Source organism: Peromyscus californicus, unplaced genomic scaffold (genome assembly GCF_007827085.1).
Source record: "Peromyscus californicus insignis strain IS unplaced genomic scaffold, ASM782708v3 Scaffold_9__1_contigs__length_137607984, whole genome shotgun sequence".
NCBI classification, from domain to species: domain Eukaryota; kingdom Metazoa; phylum Chordata; class Mammalia; order Rodentia; family Cricetidae; genus Peromyscus; species Peromyscus californicus.
Window position 1 is genome coordinate 47,230,011 of NW_026294617.1, and position 25,351 is coordinate 47,255,361.

Consider the following 25,351-nt stretch of genomic DNA (forward strand, 5'->3'; position numbering starts at 1 on the left):
CTCTTCCAGGTACATTTCAATGATGTGTAGACAGCTTTAAACATAGAAATGCTCTAGGTTAGGCCTAGCACAATATGGAAAATACCAGTTCCACCACCATACCACACAATTACTGATGCCTTTCAGAATAATAAAATGATATTTATATAAATAAAATCGAGACAGGATTTCTGTAGCCCTGGCTGTCCTAGAACTCATTCTTTATACCAGGCTGGTCTCCAGATATCCCCCACCTGCCTCTGCTGGGATTAAACGGCATGTACCACCATGCCTGGCTATGACGAACAGTACTTTTAAAAGTATATTTTAGACTAGGCTACTCACATTTTTATTTTATTTTATTTAAAAGAATATTTTTATTTTTGTAGCACTTGAGAAGGGCTTGGTGTCAAAAATGGCAGTTTAAGAACACGAAAATAAGAACATTTAGCTTATGAGACTTATTATTTCCCCCTTATCAGATACAATGGTTTTGTTAAACTTAAATCAATTTCCTAGATCACTGGAGAACTTAAAAAAGTTTTGTTTATATGGGACACATTTCAGATATAGAAAAGCATACCTCAGGGATTCTAGAAAAATCAATGTCCCATAGAGATTATAGTTAGAAACAAGTATTTAGACCTTTAGGTAGCCCTTAAGTGATGTGAATATTGTTCCCACACATTTTGTTTTAATTCATGACAATATAGGCCAGGTTGGATTTGAACTTGGTGATTCTCCTGCCTCAGCTTTCTGAGGGCTGGGATTACAGGCATAGGACACCATGCTCAGCTACCTACCAGGATCCTTTATATGTATACACACACAACTATTCTGTAGGATTTGCCTATTATAAGCTCACTGATTACTGTTTACTAAAGAAACAGTAATTACATAAGGTAGTATATGCTTACCTTCCCAGAATTCACGCTTTCTGCAAAAAATAGGCCTTGTATGTAACCTATCATTTTGAAGCCACTGACATGTTGGCTCTGTCAGTATTTAAACTATAGCTCAAGCTGTTTCTTAAACCTATTGACTTGGTAAAGTAAAGGAAGGTCAAAACCTTAGTGTCAACAGGGAGAAAGTCCAAGTGTAAATGGTGTCAACTGAACAAATTCTGTGGAATGAAATACTAATATGCCCAGAATGAAATTACAGCTTTATGACATGTCCTATGCTGGTTCTAGGAAAAAGGATTAAGAGAGACAAGAAGCTAACAGAAGCCACTGAGGTATACTCTAACTTAATATTAAATAGAAAAAGAAATCCACACACCACACACACACCCCATGTAAAACATTGCTTTAAGTTTTAATGTTTATTTCCCCAAGACAGCCTAGCCTGTACTCTACTTGGATAAATTTTACAAGCTAGTTTTCTGCTGCTTCTAGTTTTAAACTTTAACCATGTTTTTGATGACAAGGAATGCTGCAAAAATACTCTAGTTCAACAAAGAGTTATGATCACAAAATAATTTTTATCCATTCTACAGTGTTTCAGAATTACCAGTTGATTTTTAAACACAAAGTAGATATAGATGCTAATGGTGGCTAACCTGGTATGTCTCTTATAGCAAACTGTTGTTCATGCAACACTTGTGCTCAAAGGGGAAGGCACAGGATTTCCTACAATGAGCCACCTTATAAAGAGTTCTTTTTGTACAAATTCATTTATGACATATTTAATTTAGTGTGCATAACCTCAAAACTGAGGTATTATTCCAATTTATAAAAACCACTTGCATAACTTTTATGCAAGTTTTAAAATACAAAGTTTTCTCCCTAAAGTGGCTCAAAATAGATTGTTCATGGCTGCCTACATCTAAGATAAAAAGATTCTAAAACAATTAAACAGATTAGGCATATTATTAAAGGTGTTCAAACCATTACTTGATTTGTACATCTACTCAAACCTCTTCATCGGTCTTTATTCAGCAGTACATATGCACCAAATTCCATTGTAGAAGTTTCCATATCATTTTCATAGAAAACAAAGTTTGAAAACAAGTTAACATTTAAACACAGCACGGTATTCTATCACAACTGAAACTTTTCTTCTTTACAGGACTCAACGAAATCTAAAAATGAACTATGCTGTAGATTTACCTCATGCAAAAATCTTTATGTTATCTCTGAAAATGAAAAGAATGGCTTTTAAAGCACATTTTATACTATTATGGCAACTTGTGTACTGCAACACAGTCTATTGTGAGGGAAATTTATGATTTTTTTTCATGCAAAAATCTACACAAATTAGTTTTGATGATATGGAAAGCTTTTCATAGCATCAAACACTCATCTGGTGCAAATGCACAGGGAAACCTTCCTGAAGTTTTCTGACTTGAGAAGCAACTAAAAAAGCCATACTAGGTAAAGTAAATAAAAACTAAATTAAAAAAAGGGGGGCAGGGGGAAGGTAGAGGGAGAATAGAAAACACAGGCTGCAGAGTAAACCAATGTCTGCTGCTAAACCGGTCTTGGTTTTCATGTCCAGTGTACATTAACACTTGTGATCTCACTTTGATGATCTACTAGGTTTGTTATCAGCCCCCTGAAGGCGAATCAAGCTTGCATGCGTCCACATACAGCACCACAACCACACTCTCGTACACAGTCACTCCAGGACTAGGAGTCTGCTTCATGTGTGAAGAGCCCTAGATTTGAAAGATGAACCTGGCTCTCTACCATGGAGCCAGACATTCATTCATCACTGTCCATTCACACTGCTTCACAGCAAGGCCTGGGCTCACTTTCCTTGACTTATATGGCATCACTTTCATGCTTACAAGGCTTGATGATGATAGTACTTCCCTTCCCTCAATAGATGGAGCAAGTCAATGCTCCTTCTCAGGCGCCGAAGACCTGTGACCTGTAGCCCTTGGACTCTCAACCTAAGTAAGCATTCATGTCAAGCTTTCCTTACACCGCCACTCATTCTCACTCGCACCCACTCGCCACCTTGACCTCATTTGGGCATTTTCTGTGATTCCAAATGAAATCTTCACATTTTCTCTCCCGATTTAATGCAGCAGCAGATCCCATGAGCCAAGCTTGATGGATCAAACCTTTTTATATATATGTGTATATATATATATGTCTCAGTGCTGCATTGTACCTAACTTCCACAATATCTCTCTAAAACTGGAACCCCTCTGTTGGTACATTGGCAGATGAATTGAAACCAAATGTTCCTCCTTGAACTGCCTCTGGAACAAGGCTAGGATCTTCATCAATCTGAAGGAGAAGAGGAAAAAACAATGTGATGAATAGCTTTAAGGTATACAAAAACTGAATTACAGTAATACTCCTATTACCCTCTAAAAACGTAGACCATATTATCTAAGTGATGAGTGCCTGCCAGCAATGTACTACCATCCTTTAGAAAGCTGAAACATTTTGTAGGGACTTTTCCTTAAGGGATAAGAAGAAACAAGGATAGTCACGAGAGAAACCTTATGGACCAGTAACCTGGAAATGGTCTCAGATTGCAAACTGAGAGGGCAAACAGTGGCTGTAAGTACTGTAATTTCTCTCATACTTAGGAAAGCAAAGGCACTGGCATTAAGTTAAAAAAGAAAAGAAAAGGTTTCAGGCACGGTGGCGCGGTCTGTGACCTTAGCACTTGGGAAGGAAGGAAGGCAGAAGGACTACTGTCTATCTATCCACTTTTTGCTTCATCTACAAAGCAAGTTCTGGGCCAGCCAGTGCCACACAGTAAGAAAGACCTTGTGTCTCAAAAACCAGAACCAAGAACCTCAAACAAATAAACACATATCACCAGAAAGTAAATGTTCTAATTACACTTTTGGAATCTATAAGCTGTGCTATTCCTAATTGCAAATTGGGACTTCCAAACTTTCAATTTTTTTTTTTTTAAAGATTTATTTATTATGTATACAGCATGTGTGCCTGCAGGCCAGAAGAGGGCACCAGATCTCGTTACAGATGGTTGTGAGCCACCATGTGGTTGCTGGGAATTGAACTCAGGACCTCTGGAAGAGCAGTCAGTGCTCTTAACCTCTGAGCCATCTCCCCAGCCCCCAAACTTTCAATTTTAAGACACAATTAGCTGGAGGTGGTGATGCATGCCCTTAATCCCAGCACTCAGAAGGCAGAGGTAGGTGGATCTCTGAGAGTCTAAGTCCAGCCTGGTCTACACTAAGAGACCCTACTTAGGGAAAAAAAAAAAAAAAAGACACAATTAAAGCTATCTATCCTTAAGGATATATTCCTATACTCCTTAAGGAGTATGCTTTGCCTGGATTTTTTTTGTTTGGTTGGTTTTTTGTTTTTTCGAGACAAAGTTTCTCTATGTAGCTTTAGAAACTATACTGGAACGTGCTCTGTAGATCCGGCTGGCCTCCAACTCACAGAGAGCCACCTGCCTCTGCCTCTCGAGTGCTGGGAGAGTTAAAGGTGTGCTTTGTCTCAATTTTATTTCTGATGTATTTAACTGCATGTTTAAACAGGATCTAGTGTGGACATTTTTTTCTATTTTTCTATTTGTTTAGATTATCACATGAGTATTAGGAATCAAACCCGGGTCTGCTATAAGAGGAACAAGCGCTCGTAACTGCTGAGTGAACCCTCCAGCCTATTTTTCCGTACTTGTATTTATGTATTTACTTATTTGTCTGTTGTGTGTGTGGTGGGGGCATTTCCAGAGAGTATGGAGGTCAGAGGACAGCTGTGAGAGTCAGTGTGGCCTATGCTTTTCTTTTTCTAATACTTTACTCTTTTTGGAAATGTGGTATGAAAACTTAGTTTTTGTTAAACAAACAAACAACTCCCCCCCAAAAACAACAAACACCTTATGTTAAGTGTATGGGTATTTTGCCTGACTGTATGTCTGTGAACCACACGTGTGCTTGGCATGGAGGCCAGAAGTGGGTGTCAGATTCCCTGGAACTAGAGTTACAGATGGTTGTGAGCCACTAAGTGGAAGCTGGGAATTGAACCTGAGTTCTCTGGAAGAGGAGCCAGTACTCATTAAGCCCCTGAGCCATCTCTCCAGCCCTGGAACTTATTTCTTGAGAAATTGGGAAAATAATTCGTATAGGGTGTAGTGGTACATGCCTTAGAATCTGAGCACTTGGAAGGCTAAGTAGGAAGACTGCATGAAGTTCAAAGACAGCCAGGCATAAACAGCAAAACATTTTCTAACAAACCCCAAACAAATAAACAACCCTTTAATTTCAACTATTATTTAGTGGCTCTCTGACTAAATATATTTGTGTACTACTCCATATATTGCATAATACCTTATATTTTGATGATTTACTATGCTCATCTTGTCTCTTTATCTCATTTGTTTTTAACCACCAATAAAAAATGACATTTGAGCCGGGCGGTGGTGGCGCACGCCTTTAATCCCAGCACTCGGGAGGCAGAGCCAGGCGGATCTCTGTGAGTTCGAGGCCAGCCTGGTCTACAAAGTGAGTTCCAGGAAAGGCGCAAAACTACAGAGAAACCCTGTCTCAAAAACCAAAAAAAAAAAAAAATGACATTTGAAAATATGGACTAACTAACTAAGTCATAAAGGGTTTATTGCAGGTTATACTAGTATTACTGGGTTGGTTTGTTTGCTTTTTTTTTTTATTTTTTGAGACAGGTCTCCCGTAGCCCAGGATGGCCTCGAATCCACTGTGAGGCCACAGACAGCCTCCGACCTCCTGGGCTCTCTTCTGCGTTAGCCTCCAGCAGTGGACGATAGCGGAGTGCCACTGCTTTTTGTTTTGTTTACAGACATGCTATTACCAACTTCGAAGTATGAGAACTGTAGCCGGGCGGTGGTGGCGCACGCCTTTAATCCCAGCACTTGGGAGGCAGAGGCAGGAGGATCTCTGTGAATTCGAGGCCATCCCGGTCTACAGAGCAAGTTCTAGGATAGCCAGAGCTATGGAGAAAGTCTGACTCAAAAAAAAAAAAAAAAAAAAGAGAAAACAAACAACCATAACAAAAAAAAATATGAGAACTAGAAAGAAATCAGCTTATCCAGCGTGACAAAATTTCTTATCTTTTTGTTACTGAATTAATGTCTTAAAGGGATTTAAAAACACTAAAATTTGTTTTCAAAGAAAGTGACATTACTGTCATATCTATGTTAATTCTATTGCAAAAAATTATACATATGTATATATATTAGTTTAATATACTCTTTCATCCAGACTTGCTTAGCATATAAAACTAAGAAAACTATAAACATTTTAAGTGTAAGTACATCATCTGAAGAGAAGAACTGGTCAATGATCTCATAGGCCAATTTGTAGATGTCTTCATTTTCATGATTCTGAAGTTGTTCAATTTTCTCCAGTCCTGCAAGAAATTTTATGACATGAACAATGCTAATTAATGTGCTAGAAGTTACAATAACTTTGAAACACATAATGCAGTCTTCAGACTGTAAAACTGCTGGGTTATCTTTGGGGTCTACTGCACTGGTGAGTCCTAACTGAGATTTCATATACAAAGACAGAATATATTTACCTTAAAAAGACTAACAATCTGAACAACAGCATGCAAATGTGTAAATTAATACTGTGACATCTATTAAGTAAACTATAGATCAATTATCACAACAATAGTATAAAATTATTTTTGATTATTAAACATATACAAGCACATCTTCCCCTTTCCAGCATCTGCCCAGCGTTTTTTGAGTCAATATGTATGAAAAGGAAACAGAAGATCTCGGCAATAAGTATGATGATTCCGTGATACTCACTCAAACAACAGTCAAGCACAGTATGTGGGGGAAGGAGAACCAAACTTTAGTGTGCTTATTAAATCACAGGCAGGACACTAAAAAGTGCACATCCACTAAACTTACTGCTATGCTCTACAGACAGCTGAAAAGAAGTTACTTCTCTTCATCAAGTACTCCTCTACTCATTCCTTGGATAGACGAAGTTATCTTGAGAGCTTGTCACAACTCACTCTCCGCTTTGTGTTTTTCCTTAAAAACTTCTCAAACTATATGAAACAATCACTACTTGCCTCCCTCATTTCAACTTTTCATCTGCAATTCTTCCTCAATAATCAACAATATCTCGGGATCTGAACACTTGCGTCCCTTCCCCTAGATCTAATCTCGAACACCTCACACAATCACTGTGGCGTCCTGTCGTCCTTCCCTTTGTCTACTTATTACTGCCTTCACTTCCTGTAGCCTGTCCACTATGTACTTTGCTAACTGGTTTCTCTGCCTCCTGTCTCCAAAGGCCCCATGTGCCAGACATCCATCTGAACATACCCACTTGGATAAAATGTACCAAGGGCCTGTCATTCTTTATGGAAGAACCCACTGAAATTTATTAAACACTGACTCCTTACCACCACCAGTAAGGCATGTAATGCTCAAAGGTCTTTTATATAAAATTGTTTTACTCGCCGGGCAGTGGTGGCGCACGCCTTTAATCCCAGCACTTGGGAAGGCAGAGCCAGGCGGATCTCTGAGAGTTTGAGGCCAGCCTGGTCTACAGAGCGAGATCCAGGACAGGCACCAAAACAACACAGAGAAACCCTGTCTTGAAACAAAACAAAACAAAAATAAATAAATAATTTTGCTCATTAAAATGTTTCTATGGTTAAAGAAAAATCGAGTGATAAAATAATTTCCCTATCAGTTTTCCTAACTACTTTTCTAACCGCATTATCCCCTATGTGCTCTCCCCCTCTGACGGCTACTACACCATTTTCTGTTCTATCTGTCATGTTAATAATTTTCATCGTATTGCATTAGTAAAACAGTGTGAACTCAGTATCTGTTTTGACTCCTTCTTCATTGTGTTTTCCGGGTGGGGAGACAACACACTGAGGACTGAGCACAGTGCTTCAAGTGTATTAGTAAGCGCTTACAGAGCTATATGCCAGCTAATGTCCACTTCTTACTGCATTAGTTTTCTAGTCTCAAGGCTTCCCATGAACTTTTATAGGTTCTGCTACGCTTTCATTCACGTTCCAACTTGAGTCCAATCTCACACTTATTCAGGTTGATATTCACATTTTGTTCCACAGCCACAGCTGGCACTCAGTTTTTTGCCTAGATGTTAACTTTAAGAATAGAAAGTATTGTGTTGTTCACATCCTAGGCGGCTCTGGTCCAAAGCCAGATTTGGTGATTATTGCCCTGCAGAATAAAGTATTTGCTTTTGGACAAAGCTCTTGACTTCCTGGGGTCTGGTCACTGGCTGTTTCTCGAGCTTCAACTCAGGCCAGTTGCCATCTCATACTCTGTGATTCAGCAATACTGAATTATCTATAATTTGCTGAATGCTATTTCTCACCTCAGACTTTGCTCATGTTGTATCTCTGCCTGGAACACCTTTCATCCCTTTTTACTTTATTAATCCTTATTCATCTCTCACAATCCAGCTCAGGTGTCATTTCCTGCTTCTTCCAGGATGGATTAGGTATCCCATTTTGTTGTACATTTCTATTAGGGTAATTAGCACATTAAATCAGTTCGTATTTCTTTTTAAGTCTAAACTACATGCCTTGAGGGGCTGTTTTGTTTATCACTGTCTTCCTACTACCTTAGCAGGGTGCCTTCACTATAGGGCAATAATTCAGTTACCTAAGAATATACAGAAGGTTAAACAGGGCTGTACATATAGAAGATAGCATACTTTATTGTTACTTGATTATATATGACAGAAAAATACAGAAGTGCTATATTACTCAGAAAATCAAGGTAGTTACAAAAAGGAGTATTAAATGTATGTAACACTTCAGAGTAAACTCACCACCACATTCTTCTATGAGATTGGCTATGGTTTCCGCTTCATCTTCAGCCATTTTTAATATATTACTTAGTCCATCAAGTACTACTTGCACAACTTGTGCATCTTTTACAGTCAGCAAATTGCAAAAAGGTGGAATAACGTTTTGTTGAATAAGGTAGGCCACCTGAAAAATAAGGATACTATGAAATGATAAAATAAAGGCCAACTGTTTTTTTTTAACTAAAATAATGTTTACTTCCAAACTCTGAGTATGAAAACCTAAACTCATCTCTCCCATGTTAGTTAGATTATATTAATCAAATAATTTCTTTTTAATGCAGCAAGTATATTTTTCTAAAATTTACTGGGAAGGGATGACTAAAGTGAAAACAGGAAAGACTTCCTACCTAGTCCCAGCTACGGTGACTGAGTTTAATTTCTCCTTTGTTTTTCTGCTAGTGAATTAGTTTGCAGTTACTCATTTTTTAAGGAGAATCTCTAATGTGATTTCTTTCTGCCATATTAATTTTAAGTCTGTTATTTCTCAATACTACTTTTTTTTAGAACCCTCACTGTAGGTATCTTGATCTTACTCTAGACTAAAAAATTCTTGTGTTGAGTCTAGGAATTTGATTTAGTGGGTAACACTTTGACATTCATAAAGCTCTAGGTTCTGCGCTCAGCACTGGAGCCACTAGAAAACACGTCTTTCCTAAGAAATATGAGTACAGGAAGTTAAGGAGATACTCTTACGTATATATTTAAAAAAAAAAATCACAGAACAGAGTTTGGAGGTGTATCCCAGTTGTAGGATACAGGCTTAGCATATGGACTCAATCTTGGGCATGTGTGACACATAATACAGAGCTCATACATAAACTAAAACCAAAACCAATCCAAAAATATAGTATTCTATTATTTCTAATAGTGATTCACTTAAATATAAAGATATAATTACCGATACTGTTATTTTTACTGGTTTTGAGAAATAATTAAAAGTTCAACTTACTTGGTCTTTCCTCCCACTAATTGTTAAGTTACTTATGGCCCAAGCAGCTTCTTTCTGTGTGCCAAAATCTCCCTTAAAAACAAAACAAAGTAAAAATAGAATACAGTGTAAATTTGAAAAGATATTTTCTAAAATGATTTCCAGTTGTTTATTTTCAAGTTTCTCTGGAGGTATGTTTATACACGTGTAATTTTTATTTACTGATAAAAAAGTAATTACTTGAACCATAACCAATCTATTCTGAAGAAATAAAAATTACTTTCTGGGTAGGGGGATGACAATATTACTGTTCAAAAAGCAGAGTAAATGAAAGTCAAATGCAATTTCATTAAAAAAAATACACACTGAAAACATTTAAAAAGGCACATGTAGAATTCAGTAATCTCATCTTTGAGATTTTTACCAGAAAAATAGTTTAATAATGTACATCTTCCTACATATGGCTATAGCATAGTAGCTGAGCTACTTTTTAGTAGACTCAGTTAACATTTTCAGCAGGTATATAATTAATACAGTAAATTTTCAAAATGAAATAATAATCTGTTATTAAAAATCAAGACTAGAAGCCTGGAAAGAATGTTAAGAAAAAAATATTCACAAATAAGAGAAAGATAATGGTGCAAATGGGTACAATCTTGCAGAGGAGAAAGGGAATTATGCAGCAACATTTTCTTATTTACCCAGTTATGCTAAATATAACCTGGGAAAAACAGGGTCTCCACAGCTAGCCCAGGCCAGCCTTAAACTGTATATTGTACTGTGTCTGCATTTAGAGTACCGGGATGATGCCACCATGACTCACAAACTATTTTTTAAAATACCAACTAATTTTAACAGTGAAACTCAGAAACAACTTAAATGTCATCAATAATAGATTGATTAAATGCCCAATCAACAGGTTAGGTGAATGGAATAAGAAAACAAAATCTCTCATTCTGTTGTCTATACAAAACTTAGCTCTAAAGATAGATACTACCCTAAAATGAGAGGATGGAAAAAAGTATTTCAAGCAAATGGTGTTAGGAAACAAGTAGGTGTCGCCATCCTAATATCTGACAAAATAGATTTAAGACTAAAACTAATCAGAAGAGACAAAGAGGGTACTTTCATTGTAATCAATGGAACAACAACCAACATGACATTACTGTCCTAAACATATACGTATCACAGAAAGCACACTATTGGAATTAAAGAAACAGATTAACACTAACCTAATAATACTAGTAAGTATTTTCTAGTATTATAGATTTCCTCCCACTTTCTCTACTAGATATGACATGTGAATAAAAAATGAACAAGAAGAACTTTAGAATTAAATGTCACTGTACATCAAATGGACCTAACATATCTACAGAATATTCCACTCAAACACCAATGGATACATTCTACTCAGCAGCCCACAGAAGCTTCTCTAAAACAGACCATACCCATAGACACAAAACAAATGTAAATCAATTCAGAAAAATTGAAATAAATTCCACATTATCATATCTGAGCATTATGTAATAAAATAAATTCTACAGCAAACAAATCTCTAGTAAATGCATAAACGCATAGAGACTAAACAATTCATCACTGAATGGGTTAAAGAAGAAATAAATAAAAAAATCCTGAACTAAATGAAAACACAACAAAACTTCTGCAACACATTAAAAGCAGCTCTAAGAGAGAAATCTAAAGCCCTAAGTTTCTACACTGAAAAATCAGAAAGAGCATAAATAAATGGCTTAATGGTACAACTCAAATATTTGGAAAAACAAGAACAAACCACAATCTAATAGGTAACAAGAAATAATTTGTAAAAAAAATCAAAGTGAGATTTAATGAAACAGAAACAAACAAACAAACAAAAAACAATGCAAGGAATCAACAAGCAAGAACTGGTTCTCTGAGAAGACAAACAAGATCGACAGACCCTTAGTCCAACCAACTAAGAGATGACCAGAATTGGCCGGGCAGTGGTGGTACATACCTTGATGCAGAGGCAGGTAGATCTCTGTGAGTTCGAAGCCAGCCTGGTCTACAAAGTGAGTTCCAGGACAGGCAGGCCTATTCCACAGAGAAACTCTGTCTCAAAAAAAACCCCTGAGCCCAAATGGATCCAGAGATATATACCAGAGTTTCAAAAGATGATTGACAACCAATATTCCTTAAATTATTTAAAAAAAAGGAAAAGAAACAGAAGGAGCAGTCTCAAGCTCATTTTATGAAGCCAGAATTACTCTAATACCAAACCCAGGTAAAGCCATAACAACAACGAAACATTACAGACCAATTTCCTGATGAATACAGACTCAAAAATTCCCACTAAAATACTAGCAAACCAAATACAGGCAAATATCAAGATCATCCACCACAATCAAATCTGCTTTATTCTGGAAATAAATGCAGGATGAGTTAATAAATATAATAAATCATATAAATAAAGACAAAATCACATGATCATCTTACTATATGGAGAAAAAAACCTTTGACAATACCCAACATGCTTTGATGATAAAAGTCACAAAGGGAGCAGACTGGAGGGAACAGACTTGAATCTAACAAAGACTATACAGGACAAAGCCATAGCCAACATTACCCTAAATGGAGAAAATCTTGAAGCAATCGCATTAAGACAAGGAATGGGACAGGTCTGTCCATTATCCTCCCCTCAGCCTCTCTCTGCTTTTCAATACAGCACTTGAAGTCCTAGCTGGACCAATAAAGCAAGAGAAGGAAATTAAAGATATAAAAAGAAGAAAAGAAGTCAAATTTCTGTATTTGCAGAAAAGTTGAAATTATACATGAGATTCTCAAAATTCTACCAGGAAATTTCTAGAAACAATGAACAATTTCAGCAAAGTGGCAGAATACAAAACCAACTTAGGAAAGCAGCCTTTCTATACCCCACCAACAATCAGGCTAAGTAAAGCTCATGGACACAATCCCATTTATAATAGCCTCAAAGACAATAAAATGTTGTGAAAAAAATCTAACCAAGAAACCCTGTTTCAAAAAAACAAAACAAAAACAACAAACAACAAATAAACCCAAAACTAACCCAAAGAGGTGAAAGACCTCTACAAAAAAAAATTTGAGAAAGACACTAGAAAATGGAAAGACATTCCACATTCATAGACTGGTAGAATATTGTGAAAATAACCATCCCACCAAAAGCAATTTACAGGATCAATACAATCCAATAAAAATACTTAGAATATTCTTCACAATTAGGAAAGAAAATCCTAAAATCTATGGAATCATAATAGATCCCAGACAGCCAAAGCAAAACAGAGCAAAAGGAACAATATTTGATGGCTTGCTATTCCAGACTCCAAGATATATTATAGATCTATAGGAATAAAAACAACACGGAACCAGCACAAAACAGACATGTGAACCAATGGAATCAAAGAGAAGACTCACCTTATGAGCACACATAATTATAGGCATTTGATATTTGACAAAGATGCTAAAAACATACACTGAAGAAAAGATAGTATCTTCAACAAATGGTGCTGGGAAAACTAGGTGTCTACATGCTGCAGAATGTAATTAGACCCATAGCTATCACCCTGCACAAAAATTAATTCCAAGTAGATCAAAGACTTCAATTTGCAACCTGAAATGCTAGAACTGCTAGAAGAAAATATATGCAGTTATCCTACAAAATATAGGTGTAGAAAAGGAACTTCTGAATAGGATTCCTTTTGCTCAGGAATTCATGTCAACAATTGACAAGTGGGACCTCATAAAACTACAAAGCTTCTGTACAGCAAAGGAAACAAACAAGCCCACTTTTGCCAGCAATACATCTGAGTATTAACATTCAGAATAAGCAAAGAACTAAAACAAAACACTCCAAACAAACAAAAACCCAGCAAACAAACAAACAACTAAGTCTAGAAAACAAATGTCCTAATTACAAACAGGTAGGGATCTGAACAGAGTTCCTAATAGAAGAAATGAAAGCGGCCACGAAATATCTCAAAATATATTCATTATCTTTAGCAATTAGGGAAATGCAAGTTAAAATAACTTTAAGATTTCATCTCACCCCAGTCAGAATGGTTAAGAACAACAAAACAATTGACAACAAATGCTTGTGAGAATTTGGGAAAACGGAATCCTCATTCATTGATAGAAATGCAATCTAGTGCAGCCACTCTGGAAATGACTGGTACAGATAACCCTCAAAAAGCTAAAGATAAATCCACCATGTCACCCAGCTATTAACACTTGTCACCATATGCCCAAAGGACTTGACATCCTACTCCACAGATACTTGCTCCACAATGTTCACTGATGCCCTATTCACAGTATCAATGGAAACAACCTAACTATACTTCAACAGATGAATGGATAATGAAATGTGGTACATATACACTACTGAATTCTATTCAACTGTAAAGAAAAATGAAATCATGAACTTAGCAGGTAAATGGATCAAACTAGAAAATATGATATTGAGTGAGGTAACCTAGACCCAGAAAGACAAAAGCTGTATGTTCTCTTTCATCTGCAGTTCCTACCTCAAAATCCTCAGATGTGAGTACACAACATGGAGTAACCAGGAATTATAAAGGGATGAGAAGAGAATAACAGGCTGCAGGTGATATGAAAGGGGAAATGGGAAAAATGGGGAGGAAGGACTTCAATACAGAAGGAGAAGGAGTGATGGAGTAAGGACAAATAACACCACAGTAGTTTAATAAAGGCTCAAGGAATCACATTATTTTAGATTTATTTAAAATTATATTTGACACATCCATCCATCCATCCATCCATCCATCCATCCATCCATCCATCCATCCATCCATCCAGACTTATCTAAATATACACATACATATATAGCTTAACTGAAGTTATAGCTCTTGGGCCAACAATGCTCACAGAAAGATCCACAGACTATCTAGCAAAACCCCAGTACCTGGCATGAGAAACTTGTCTGAGTTGTTGGTCAGTGGGGTTCAAGAGATGCCTAAATGATATAGGCTATTGATGTTACCCTTGGTTGCTTCTCAATGCTTCAAATAGTGATGGCAACTCACTATTTTTGATGACACCTTACACTTAGGACACAAGACTAGGAAGTTTCAAGCTGGATCTAACCTGAACGCCTCCTTTCCTATGGTTTAGCTTCCACAGTACTTTGGAAAGCTTCCAAGAGAGGGAAGCTATCAACAGTCCTATCCAGCCACATGATACGTATGAACCATAATAACCAGCATGGTAAGAGACCCCTAAATGTGCAAAAATGGTACTTATATGTTGGCAGTAACCAGCAGCTATCTAACTAGACCTAAGACTTGCTAACGGAAGGAAATCATGCTTGGTACTAGAAACCTAGCCAACTATCCAGGACTAGTGAGGTCATGGATCTTAGAAGAGAACTTATTATTACCACTTTACTAGACCAGTACAATCCTAATTACATTCTCAAACCTATTCTTCTCACCCCTCATCAAAGAAGCCTCTCTTCACAGCAAATGGAGCGCATCCCAGAAAATCACAACTAGTCATAACTCAGAGATCAATAGATCATGAGGTGCTTAGCTCCAACAGATACATCTATAACACAACCCCTGCCCTATGGTTCAAGGAACATTATGGAAGTTAGGGTTAGAAAGACTATAAGAACTGGACAACCAGAAAGTCTGCTGTGAGATTATGTCTCTTAGATATGACAGGGAAGCTATAACCATGAAACCTGAATACTATGGTAGCCTGAATACAACCTAAATAATACCTGTATCAAGTTATATTAATGCCAAAGGTTGACATCTCATGGGGTCCTGCCCCCAGACAAAGAATTACAGGCAACTAATGACTGCTGAGAGTTAGCCAATACAAAATGGTCAGCTATGAAATTATATATACACAAGCAACCAAAATGGATTCAGCATTCTGTATTTATTTATGTATTTATACATGCAACAATAATAAAGAGGCTATCAATTTGTGATAGCATAGGGGGCACAGGAGGAATTGGAGAGGACACAGAAGGCTGGAGGGAGGAAAGTGGGAAAATGATATAATATTTTAATTTAAAAAAAAGAAAAGCTGAAAAACTGTGGGCAAGACACAAAGAATGGGAAAATTAGAAAGCCACCATTTTGTCACTCTTTAATTAAATAAGGAATCTAAGCAATAATCAATGACTATCTGAAAACAAAAGAGTCTTCTCTCCAAATCTTAGTGAGTGTAAGGAATGACATGGTACACAATAGTATACTCTGGCCACTGGATTTTGGGCAAGTGATTTGCTCATGCAATAGTTTCATCTCTCAAGTGGAGATGACCTTTGTGTTGGACAATCTATGGGGAGGAGGCTTTCTTTCCTTCCTCTGTCTGTGTCCCAGGGACAGAACTCAGGACTCCAGGCTCACTGGCAGTTACCTTTACCTATTGAGCTACCTTGCTAGTTCAGCTTGTCATGTTAAAAGAGCAATAGTTACAAAATGCTTAAGACAATATGACAGCATTGATTATTGGTAATAATACCACTTTTTAAAAGTTAATTCCAAAGCAATGGCTATCGTAGGCAAGTAATGACAAAGAAGGGCCAGGGGTTTTCAAAAAGAAACACTTGTTCTGTATAATATTATTGGGTTCAAAAGTTTTAGTATCAGTCATATTTTATAGCAGTATTCATTCACACCACTGTATAATGTCTTGTTAAACAGAAAAGTATTTATCACATGATACTGCCTTACTCAGGTACATATGATTTTCTTACCTTATCCAAAAGGTGTATTATCATTGGTACAAGATTGGCATCAATTACTGCCTGAACCTGCTGCTGATTTCCTGCGGTAATGTTGGAGAGGAACCACACTGCTTCCTGTGGAACAAGATGCTTTCAATATTTCTCACTAAAAAATGAAAACTGTGTCTGAACTATGAAAAAGTATTCACTGGCTAGTGTCCCAATTATTTTATTACCAAATGAGTTCTATAACAAAAATCTTAGAGATTTCAATTCTACTACCCCTTTTCTGGTTAAGGGAAAAAAAAAATCTTTATTTGATTAAAAGCCGTTATCTTTTTTTTTTTTTTTTTTTTTTTTTAAGAAAAGGTCTCATTGTGTAGCCCTGGCTGACCTGGAACTCCTAGAGATCTACCTGCCACCTGCCTCTGTTCCCAAGTGCTGTAATTAAAGGTGTGTGCTGCCATGCCTAGCCCTACACACTTAATTTTCTGTATAACAATATATACTCATTAAATAATACTTTTCTACATTTTCTTTGGATAAATCATTATTGGCTTCTAATTCAAGTCACAATGAGCTAAGTCTTGTAAGTTTTTTTTTACAGGCAATGCTGTTTGGGAACGGTATGACTCAAAAGAAGGTTGGCTGACAAATACCAAGGAAGATGTCATAAACTAAAAATCCTAAAACTATTGCAAATGAGACTCAACACCCTTTTCTCAAAAAATGTGCTTTATTCTACTCTCTCTAGTCTACCTTAACAATCCTATCCCAGTAAATAAATCTCAATTAGGCATGACAATGAAGACCATCAAAAATGCAAGTGAGTTCTTTTAGTGTCCTTATTTATAACAGTCATTCACTGTCCCAGTTCTCTCAAGAGCAAAATGTAGAACCAGTTGTTGGTTTGCTTGACTGGTCTATTTTAATGACCTCTGAATGCTGCCCTCAACACCACAAAGATGCTATACTATTACTAGGATGATAGCGATCACAGTATTTCACAAGTTTCAAAGATCATAAATGCATTACTAAAATCAGAGTTAGCAATAAACAACAACAAAATATTTAACATCCCATGGAGGATATTATTAGAATTTACCAAACTTAAATTCACCAATTTACTAATTAGTATTGCAAACATCAGCATAATTAGACTCTTTTGGATCAGATCACAGGACATTTAAGGAGCCTGTTAGAGATTTTAGGGTGCTGGGCTACTTAGGTGAGCTGTTTTGGGGTTATAATCATCGGCAATATTGTAATCAACAACCCAAGTTATTTCTACAACAGCCTCAGATGCACTCCAATATCAGCATCACCATTCAGTGCCCCCTTTCATAGCCACCACACACACGCACACATGCATGCACACACTCATACCATTAAGTATAAATGAAACATTAAACTAAGAGAACTAGTATATACATTAAAAATTTCCATTCATGGCAACATTCAACACCCAAGTATCTCTATTTCATCATTTCCAAGAGAGTCAAAATGTAGTTTGTTGGTGATGGTATAACACAGTGATAGAGCATGCATGTCAAAGGCTCTGGGTTTGAATCCAGAACCCCAAGAGCATCTTATAAAGAGTGAGATATTTTCTCTTGAAGCCTTTAACAGCATATACTAAAAGTCAACTTATAAAGACATTCCTTAGACCTAATCCCACAAACAACAACTACCATTTTATTCAAATTTTTTGAAAGACTCACTTTATTGATTTTCTCTTTGGGATGAGTGAGGAGTGCTGGGAAGTGTGAAAGAGCATCACAGTTTAAAACTACTTGTGTTTGCTCATCAGTTCCAGTGACAATGTTGCCCACAGCTCGAAGTGCAGCAGTCTGAAACGGAAGATTCAAGGAGATGTTCAATGTTAAGTACTCTTATCAACCAGTGGCAAGCAACTTGAGACAGATTCGTTCCTCATGCAAATCTTTTACTGCAACTAACCTATCCCTTTTGAACACTTATTCTATGTCAAGTAATGATCTAGGAACAACAGTGGAAATATGAAATATATAAATCCCAGGCCTTTTGTAGCTTAAGTTGTTTCAAGAGAATTGATATCAATAAAAGGGCAATTTTAGATAGTAATAACTACTATAAAGAAAATAAGTAATTTTCATTTTCTGTTAATTTTTCTCCCTATAAGATAAATGATTGATCTGTTTAAACATACAAACTTATTCTTTCAAGAACAGGCAATTTAGTACTTACTAGAGTGTTCCAAGGTGCACAACCAATATTAACATCAAATTACAAACATTTTTTTTTTTTTTTTGGTTTTTCGAGACAGGGTTTCTCTGTGTAGCTTTGCGCCTTTCCTGGATCTCGCGCTGTAGACCAGGCTGGCCTCGAACTCACAGAGATCCGCCTGCCTCTGCCTCCCGAGTGCTGGGATTAAAGGCGTGCGCCACCACCGCCCGGCTAAATTACAAACATTTTTATATAACACATGCATCTATTAACTGTCATTAACATTGTCTTCAATCCCCAGTCCCTGGCCACCACCATCCCTGTGTCTACTAATCTGTTTATTCTGCACATTTCATATAAACAGAAACAAGTTCATGTCATGGCACCCAGTGATACTTATTCCTTTTTGTGGCCAAATAATAATCTGCTATGTGGTTAGCAACAGATGACTTCCATTTTGGGGTTATCATGAATAATGCTCTAACACACTGTATTCAAGGTTCTGTGGACGGACACCCAGGACAGTAGAAACGTTAGGTCACAATGCACTCCGCACTCACTTTTAAGGACACCCCACTCCAGTGCTGTCATCAGCGTGTAACCCCCTTTTCGGCACTGTTGCTTCTGAATGTGAATGACTTTCCAATTCAACTCCCATTTCTTTAATGACTAATGTTTTTGAACATTTTTTTTTTAGGCGCTCACCGACCATTTGTATGTCTTCCTTGGAAAACTGCAAATCTCTTATTCATTTTTTGTTCATTTGTTTTTATAATGGGTGTGGTGTTTTGCTTGCATGTAGGTCTGTGTACCATACATATGCCGGGTATCTGAGGAGGTCAGAAGAAGGTGTAGGATCCTCTGGAACTGGAGCTACAAATGATTGTGAGCTGCCACACAAGTGCTCAGAACTAAACCTGGGTCCTCTGGAAGAGCAGCTAGTGCTCTCAGCTGCTGAGCTGTCTCCCCAGCCCTGTTTTTAAAATGTCTTAATTTTTGAAGATGTTATAAGATAGACAAAACAATATGCTACATGAGATTATGTCGAAATTTTAGGGGGAGTAGGGATATAGATGAAGTCCACATGGGAACTGGCCACACTATCTTGTTTTCAAGAATTATGACATGAGAGCCAGGCAGTAGTGGCGCACGCCTTTAATCCCAGCTCTCTGGAGGCGGATCTCTGTGAGTTCAAGGCCAGCCTGGGCTACAGAGTGAATTCCAGGAAAGGCACAAACCTACACAGAGAAACCCTGTCTCGAAAAACCAAAAAAGAAAGAAAGAAAGAAAAAGAATTATGACATGAAAGTTGAAAAGCTTAAAAAAATATCTGTTAGTTATCTGATAAAGTATAAGACATTAACTTTCTCTAAGGACTTACTAAAAGAAAACTCCAAGCCCTCTACTCTCAAGCCACAATTCTAAAGCCAGTATTAAAACTAAAGAAGTACTCTGCTTGATTTTTTTTTTTGGGTGTGTGTGTGTGTGTGTGTGTGTGTGTGTGTGTGTGTGTGTGTGTGTGTGTGTGTATACGTAAGTGCAGGGTTTCATGTAGCCAAGGCTAGCTGTGTGGTCTTCCTACTACCTCCTCCTTGAAAGTGCTGGGAATCACAGGACTGTGCCGAGTGTGAAGTAAAAATAAAAAACCAACAAAATTACCTAATGTAAATTTGGGGTTGGGTGATGGCTCAGTAGGTGAGAACTCTTGCTAAATCAAATCCCCAGAAACCTTGTTAAAAAGCCAGTTGAGTTCATGTGTTCACCTGTAACCCTAGTACAGTGGGGATGGAGACAGGACACCCAATGTCCCTCTGGCTTCTGGGTGCAGACTTGCTGCACACACACACACGTGTACAAAACACACACACAGATGCAAATTTAATAATAATACATGTGCCAGGCGGTGGCGCACGCCTTTAATCCCAGCACCTGGGAGGCAGAGGCAGGCGGATCTCTCTGTGAGTTCAAGGCCAACCCTGTCTACAGATAGGTCCAGGATAGGCTCCAAAAGCTACACAGAGAAACCCTGTCTCTAAACACACACACACCCAAAAGATATTTATAATAAACACACATTTCTTTAAAAAAAATTACTGTTGGACAAATCTTTTTTTAAAACAGTGTTTCAATTTGAAAAAGAAACCCTTCTTATTTTTATTTAGTTTGTGGATGCATGTCCACAAGCTTGAGAGATCAATGTTAGGTGTTTTCCTCTACTGCTTGCCACTCCCCCCCACCCCCTTTTTAGCCAAAGTCTCTCACTGAACCTGGAGCTCCCTGGCTACAAGATCTTCCCCCACCTCTCCAGTGCTGGGATTACAGGACAAACGGCCCCATCAGCATTCCTCTGAGTGCTGAGGATCTGAACTCAGGTCCTCATGCCTGCACCTTACCCAGTGAGCCATCTTTCAAGCACTTTTTGATTTTAAGTCAGTGGATCTCCATTGTTAATACATACCAGTACCACTTCAAGAGCCAGCTTAAGTTTGTAGGAAATAGAATGGTTTTACTCAATTTCTAGGCGCTAAGGAAGGGAAATTTTCAAAAAGAAAAAAAATTTTTTCTTTAAGCCTCATGGTTGATTCCAATGTCCAGCTAAGGGCAAGAAAAAGGAACTTAGTCGAACAGCTTTCCTTATCTAATTGCACTGTAGATTCTAGGCCATTATAGGATTAAAACTCACTATTTACCTTAGAAAGGTGGTGGGGGCTTGCTTTACCTCCTTGACCACTGCAATGGGACGTCACTCTGTGTGTGTGTGTGTGTGTGTGTGTGTGTGTGTGGTACAGAGGCTGGACTGCAATGGGACATCACTGTGTGCGTGTGTGCGTGTGTGTGTGTGTGTGTGTGTGTGTGTGTGTGTGTGTGTGTGTGTGTGTGTGTGTGTGTGGTACAGAGGCTGAACTGCAATGGGACGTCACTCTGTGCGTGTGTGTGGGGGGATACAGAGGCTGGACTCGGCACAAGTGAGCAAGCGCTGGACATCTGAGCTATAGCTTCAGCTCTAGCTCTAATTTTCCCCGCTTGTCATAGATGGAGGCTCCCTGAGATAAAGAGTATGTGAAAGAACTTCAAAATAACAAAACAAGAAAACAGAGATAACCAGGAAGTCCTTAAACCACACATTGCAGTTCAAATCCTTTATCTCAGAATCAGTACATCAGTGTTAACCAAACTTGTCAGATGAGTAAAAATGGATGCTTTCAGAGTGTGTGTGTGTGTGTGTGTGTGTGTGTGTGTGTGTGTGTGTATAAAAAGCAGGGGACAGAGAAGGGTGGAAAAAGCAAACAAGAATGGTTTCAGATGCCACCCAAGGCGCTACACTAAAACATGCTTCACTATATTAGAAAACAGCTCTTCACAATAGAGTCTTCCTGTTTGGCAGGGTAAGGAAGGTTCTTAATGAACTGGAGTGTTGTTATCTCATTTTTTCTACTTTAAAATTAGGGTAAAATAACTCACCTTTCCACATCAAAGATACATTACATTGTTGGGTGAAAAATATGCCTTACATTTTGAAATTGTTAATCTTTGGATGTCATGCTTAAATCAATTAGTGGTGAGAAAACCCCTCTTAATCAAAATGAACTTACTTGAACTTTAACCTCCTGGTGGCTGAGTAGAGGAACCAAATGAGGAACTATTCCGGAGTCTATTACCATCTGTATCTGTTCATTGCCAGCATCCGTAAGGTAGGAGAGGGCCCAGACAGTATCTACCAATATCTAATAAGTAAAATAAAAGTTCAAATCTTCAAATATTTTCTCAATAATTCTTTTCTTTTGGGGGTAGGGTTTCAAGACAGGGTTTCTCTATATAGCTCTAACTGTCCTGGAACTTGCTCTGTAGACCAGGCTGGCCTCAAACTTAAGAGACCTACCTGCCGCTGTCTCCCAAGTGCTGGGATTAAAGGTATGTGTCACCATTTGGCCATTTTAATAATTCTTAACCATACAATCAATCTGAAATCTTTCTCATCTTGCTTCAACTCACTAGAACATCAATCTCTATTCTGTATCTTTCACTATATTTTGGATGTATAAATTAATTATGGTTCTAATCTCAGATCAGTATCTAATCTTATTTCAGCAAAATACACATGCAAACTACATAACACATTAAATAGAAAATCAACAAACCAACCAACAACAACAACAAATATGAAACACTCAACATTTTTTGTCAGATGTTCACAATGCAATATGATAGGTCCAAGGACATTGTAGGTAATATATATAGTTAGAAACAAATATACACACACACCCATCCAACATGCACAGTGGTTTATAATACTTAGGACAGGTCAAATATATTTAAGAAATTCTCTAATAATGTTAGTTCCATGCAGGTATGCATACTACTATTACTGCCTGGGTACTAGTATTCTAATAATTTTATCTCCTCACAAAACAACTCAGGCAGTTTTACTGCTGTGGTTTGTCCACAAGAATTAGATAGTAAGACCCTATTACTGAAGAGACCACATGCCTTGGTTGTAAAAAACAGAGAAGGAATTGGGATGCAAGCTTTCTCCTCTCTCAACAGAGTAACACCAGGTCTACACAGGCTGCTGTGGGAGAACTGTTATCAACAGTTTTACTCAGCTTTGAATTCTGTTAGCATCAACACTGACCAGTCAAGACAGAGGAGCCCACTGGTACAATAGTGGCAGGGTCTGTTATGGGTACAACAAACTGCTTTCTGATTGGATTTGATATCTGCTTCACAGGAGGGAATTAATATCTGGCACTATAAATCTGGTAATATGCCTGTGGTTGAGGATATTACAGGTCCTGGGGTAGGAAATTTATTGCTGTTGCTTTGCTAAATGGGTGTGATATGCCTGTCAAACTGCTTGCTAAATAACTGTTTATATCCATAGTAAGTAACAGTGCTACTATCAGCTTTGGCCAAAGAAGTACCTTTTTGCATTGATTAGTAATGACTGCATAGATTCAGAACTGGTTAAAATCCTGAGAATAAATGTTCAGCTATTAATGGGCATCTATATTACCTTCTTCATAGGTCAGGAAACATTACTGAAGAAGCGGAAGGGAAGGTTTATAACTCTAATTTCTTGGCATGACATGTCAAGATCATCTGCATAATATTGGGCCTGCCAATACCCTGTTATGGAAGGGAGAGGGACTCATGGGACACATAAATCCCCCTTGAGCAGTTAAGGGTTAATGGGGAGAAGGAGAGACATTTTCTTCAGTGGTACACTAGAAAGACGTTTCAACTCCTGTAAACACTCCCTCATGCATGCTCCTCCAGTTAGCAACCCTAGTGAAGTTCACTGGGTCACACACATACACACTAAAGACACGAAGGTTGAAGGGCATCAAATTCTAAACAGGAAGGGTATGACCAGGACAAAAGAGGGTGTGTGTGTGTGTGTGTGTGTGTGTGTGTGTGTGTGTGTGTGTGTGTGTGTGTGTGTGTGTGTAAGAAAGACACAGAGAATATGAATATCAAAATACAATATGTACAAGTATAAACATGGCACAATAAATCCATTAATATATATATAACTGATAAATGCTAGTAACAAAACAAACAATGAGGGTAAGCTGGGCCACAAGCTTGTAATCTCATCTATTTCAGAGGCTGAGACATGAAGATCACAAGTTCAAGGCTGGCCTGGGCTACACACTTGAGTTCAAAGCCAACCTAAGACACCACAGGAGATCGGGTCTCAAAATAAAAAGTAAAAAGAGGGCTAGGGATAAATATAGCATAGTGGTTAAGTATTTGTCTAGTAATTGTAAGGTCCCAGGTTCAACCCTCAATGCTACAAAGCAAACAAACACCACCACCAACAAAAACACTACAGGCAATATCTTATATAGAAGGTTCCCCACAGATTAAGATCAAGGCAATAAATATGTAAAAAAGCTAATGCCTTAGAAATACATATTTCATGTAGCTATAACTATGGGAGGGGCTTTGTGATTAACTTCTACTAATGACGATGGGTATGGTAGTGCATGCCTACAACCAAGCTCTGAGGAAATAAAGAAGGAAGAAGAGGAGTGCAAGAACACCCTCAGTTTCACAATGAGCAAGGGGGAAGGAGGAGTGCATTCAAGAAAGTTCTAAACACACACACACACACACACACACACACACACACACACACACACACACACTTTTTTTGTTTTTTTCCAAACAGCAAGAGATGGTGTTGCACATGGGAGCTTAAGATAAAAGGATTTTGAGAGAGGCCAGCCTGGGCCATATAGTGAGACCCTGTCCCAATAAGTAAAACAAAACACAACACAAAATGAAAGAATTTACATAAAGTGGTATCAACACATGTACAACAATTACATCACAATCTGCAAATATATCAGGATCCTCTGGAGTTTTCATCATAGGCTAAAATTTGTTGACAAAGGCAAAACAAATGTAAGTTATTCGGTCTTGACGAGAATCTATAAAGACTGTATACATTGTTTGTAGGCCCAATGTTAAACAAATCATTGATGTACCTAGATCCAAATTCTACTTCAAATCAAACTAGAATACATATTTGTATCTGACAAACTTTATATTGTAAGATAAGTTTCTCTTATTTCTTTGTTCTGACTTAAGAATGACTAGTTCTAACTTAAGAAGGTTATATATATAGTAAATATTATTTAGTAAATGATAAAGTATTTGTGAAAGATAGACCTAAAAATAATAATTCAAATGAGAAATGAATATTCAAGACCCACTAAAAGTAAAAAACAGG

At 37.6% G+C, this 25,351-nt stretch overlaps 1 protein-coding gene and 1 non-coding gene across 2 annotated transcripts in view; both read right to left on the reverse strand.

Moving 5' to 3' along the window:
* Positions 1-1,277: 1,277 nt before the first annotated feature.
* The window catches only part of Kpna4 (karyopherin subunit alpha 4), a 64,910-nt gene continuing 40,836 nt past the window's right edge, over positions 1,278-25,351 (reverse strand). The window contains exons 11-17 of the mRNA XM_052730630.1: positions 22,206-22,337; positions 18,129-18,257; positions 16,438-16,542; positions 9,717-9,788; positions 8,729-8,891; positions 6,205-6,299; positions 1,278-3,218 (exon numbers count right to left, since the gene is read on the reverse strand). Of these exons, the coding sequence (XP_052586590.1) occupies positions 3,120-3,218; positions 6,205-6,299; positions 8,729-8,891; positions 9,717-9,788; positions 16,438-16,542; positions 18,129-18,257; positions 22,206-22,337 (795 nt within the window). The 3' untranslated portion in view covers positions 1,278-3,119. The remainder of the gene's footprint in view (positions 3,219-6,204; positions 6,300-8,728; positions 8,892-9,716; positions 9,789-16,437; positions 16,543-18,128; positions 18,258-22,205; positions 22,338-25,351) is intronic.
* On the reverse strand, positions 17,573-17,899 carry LOC128106830 (small Cajal body-specific RNA 7). The gene has a single exon (XR_008216875.1). It is a non-coding gene; the product is annotated as a small Cajal body-specific RNA 7 (non-coding RNA).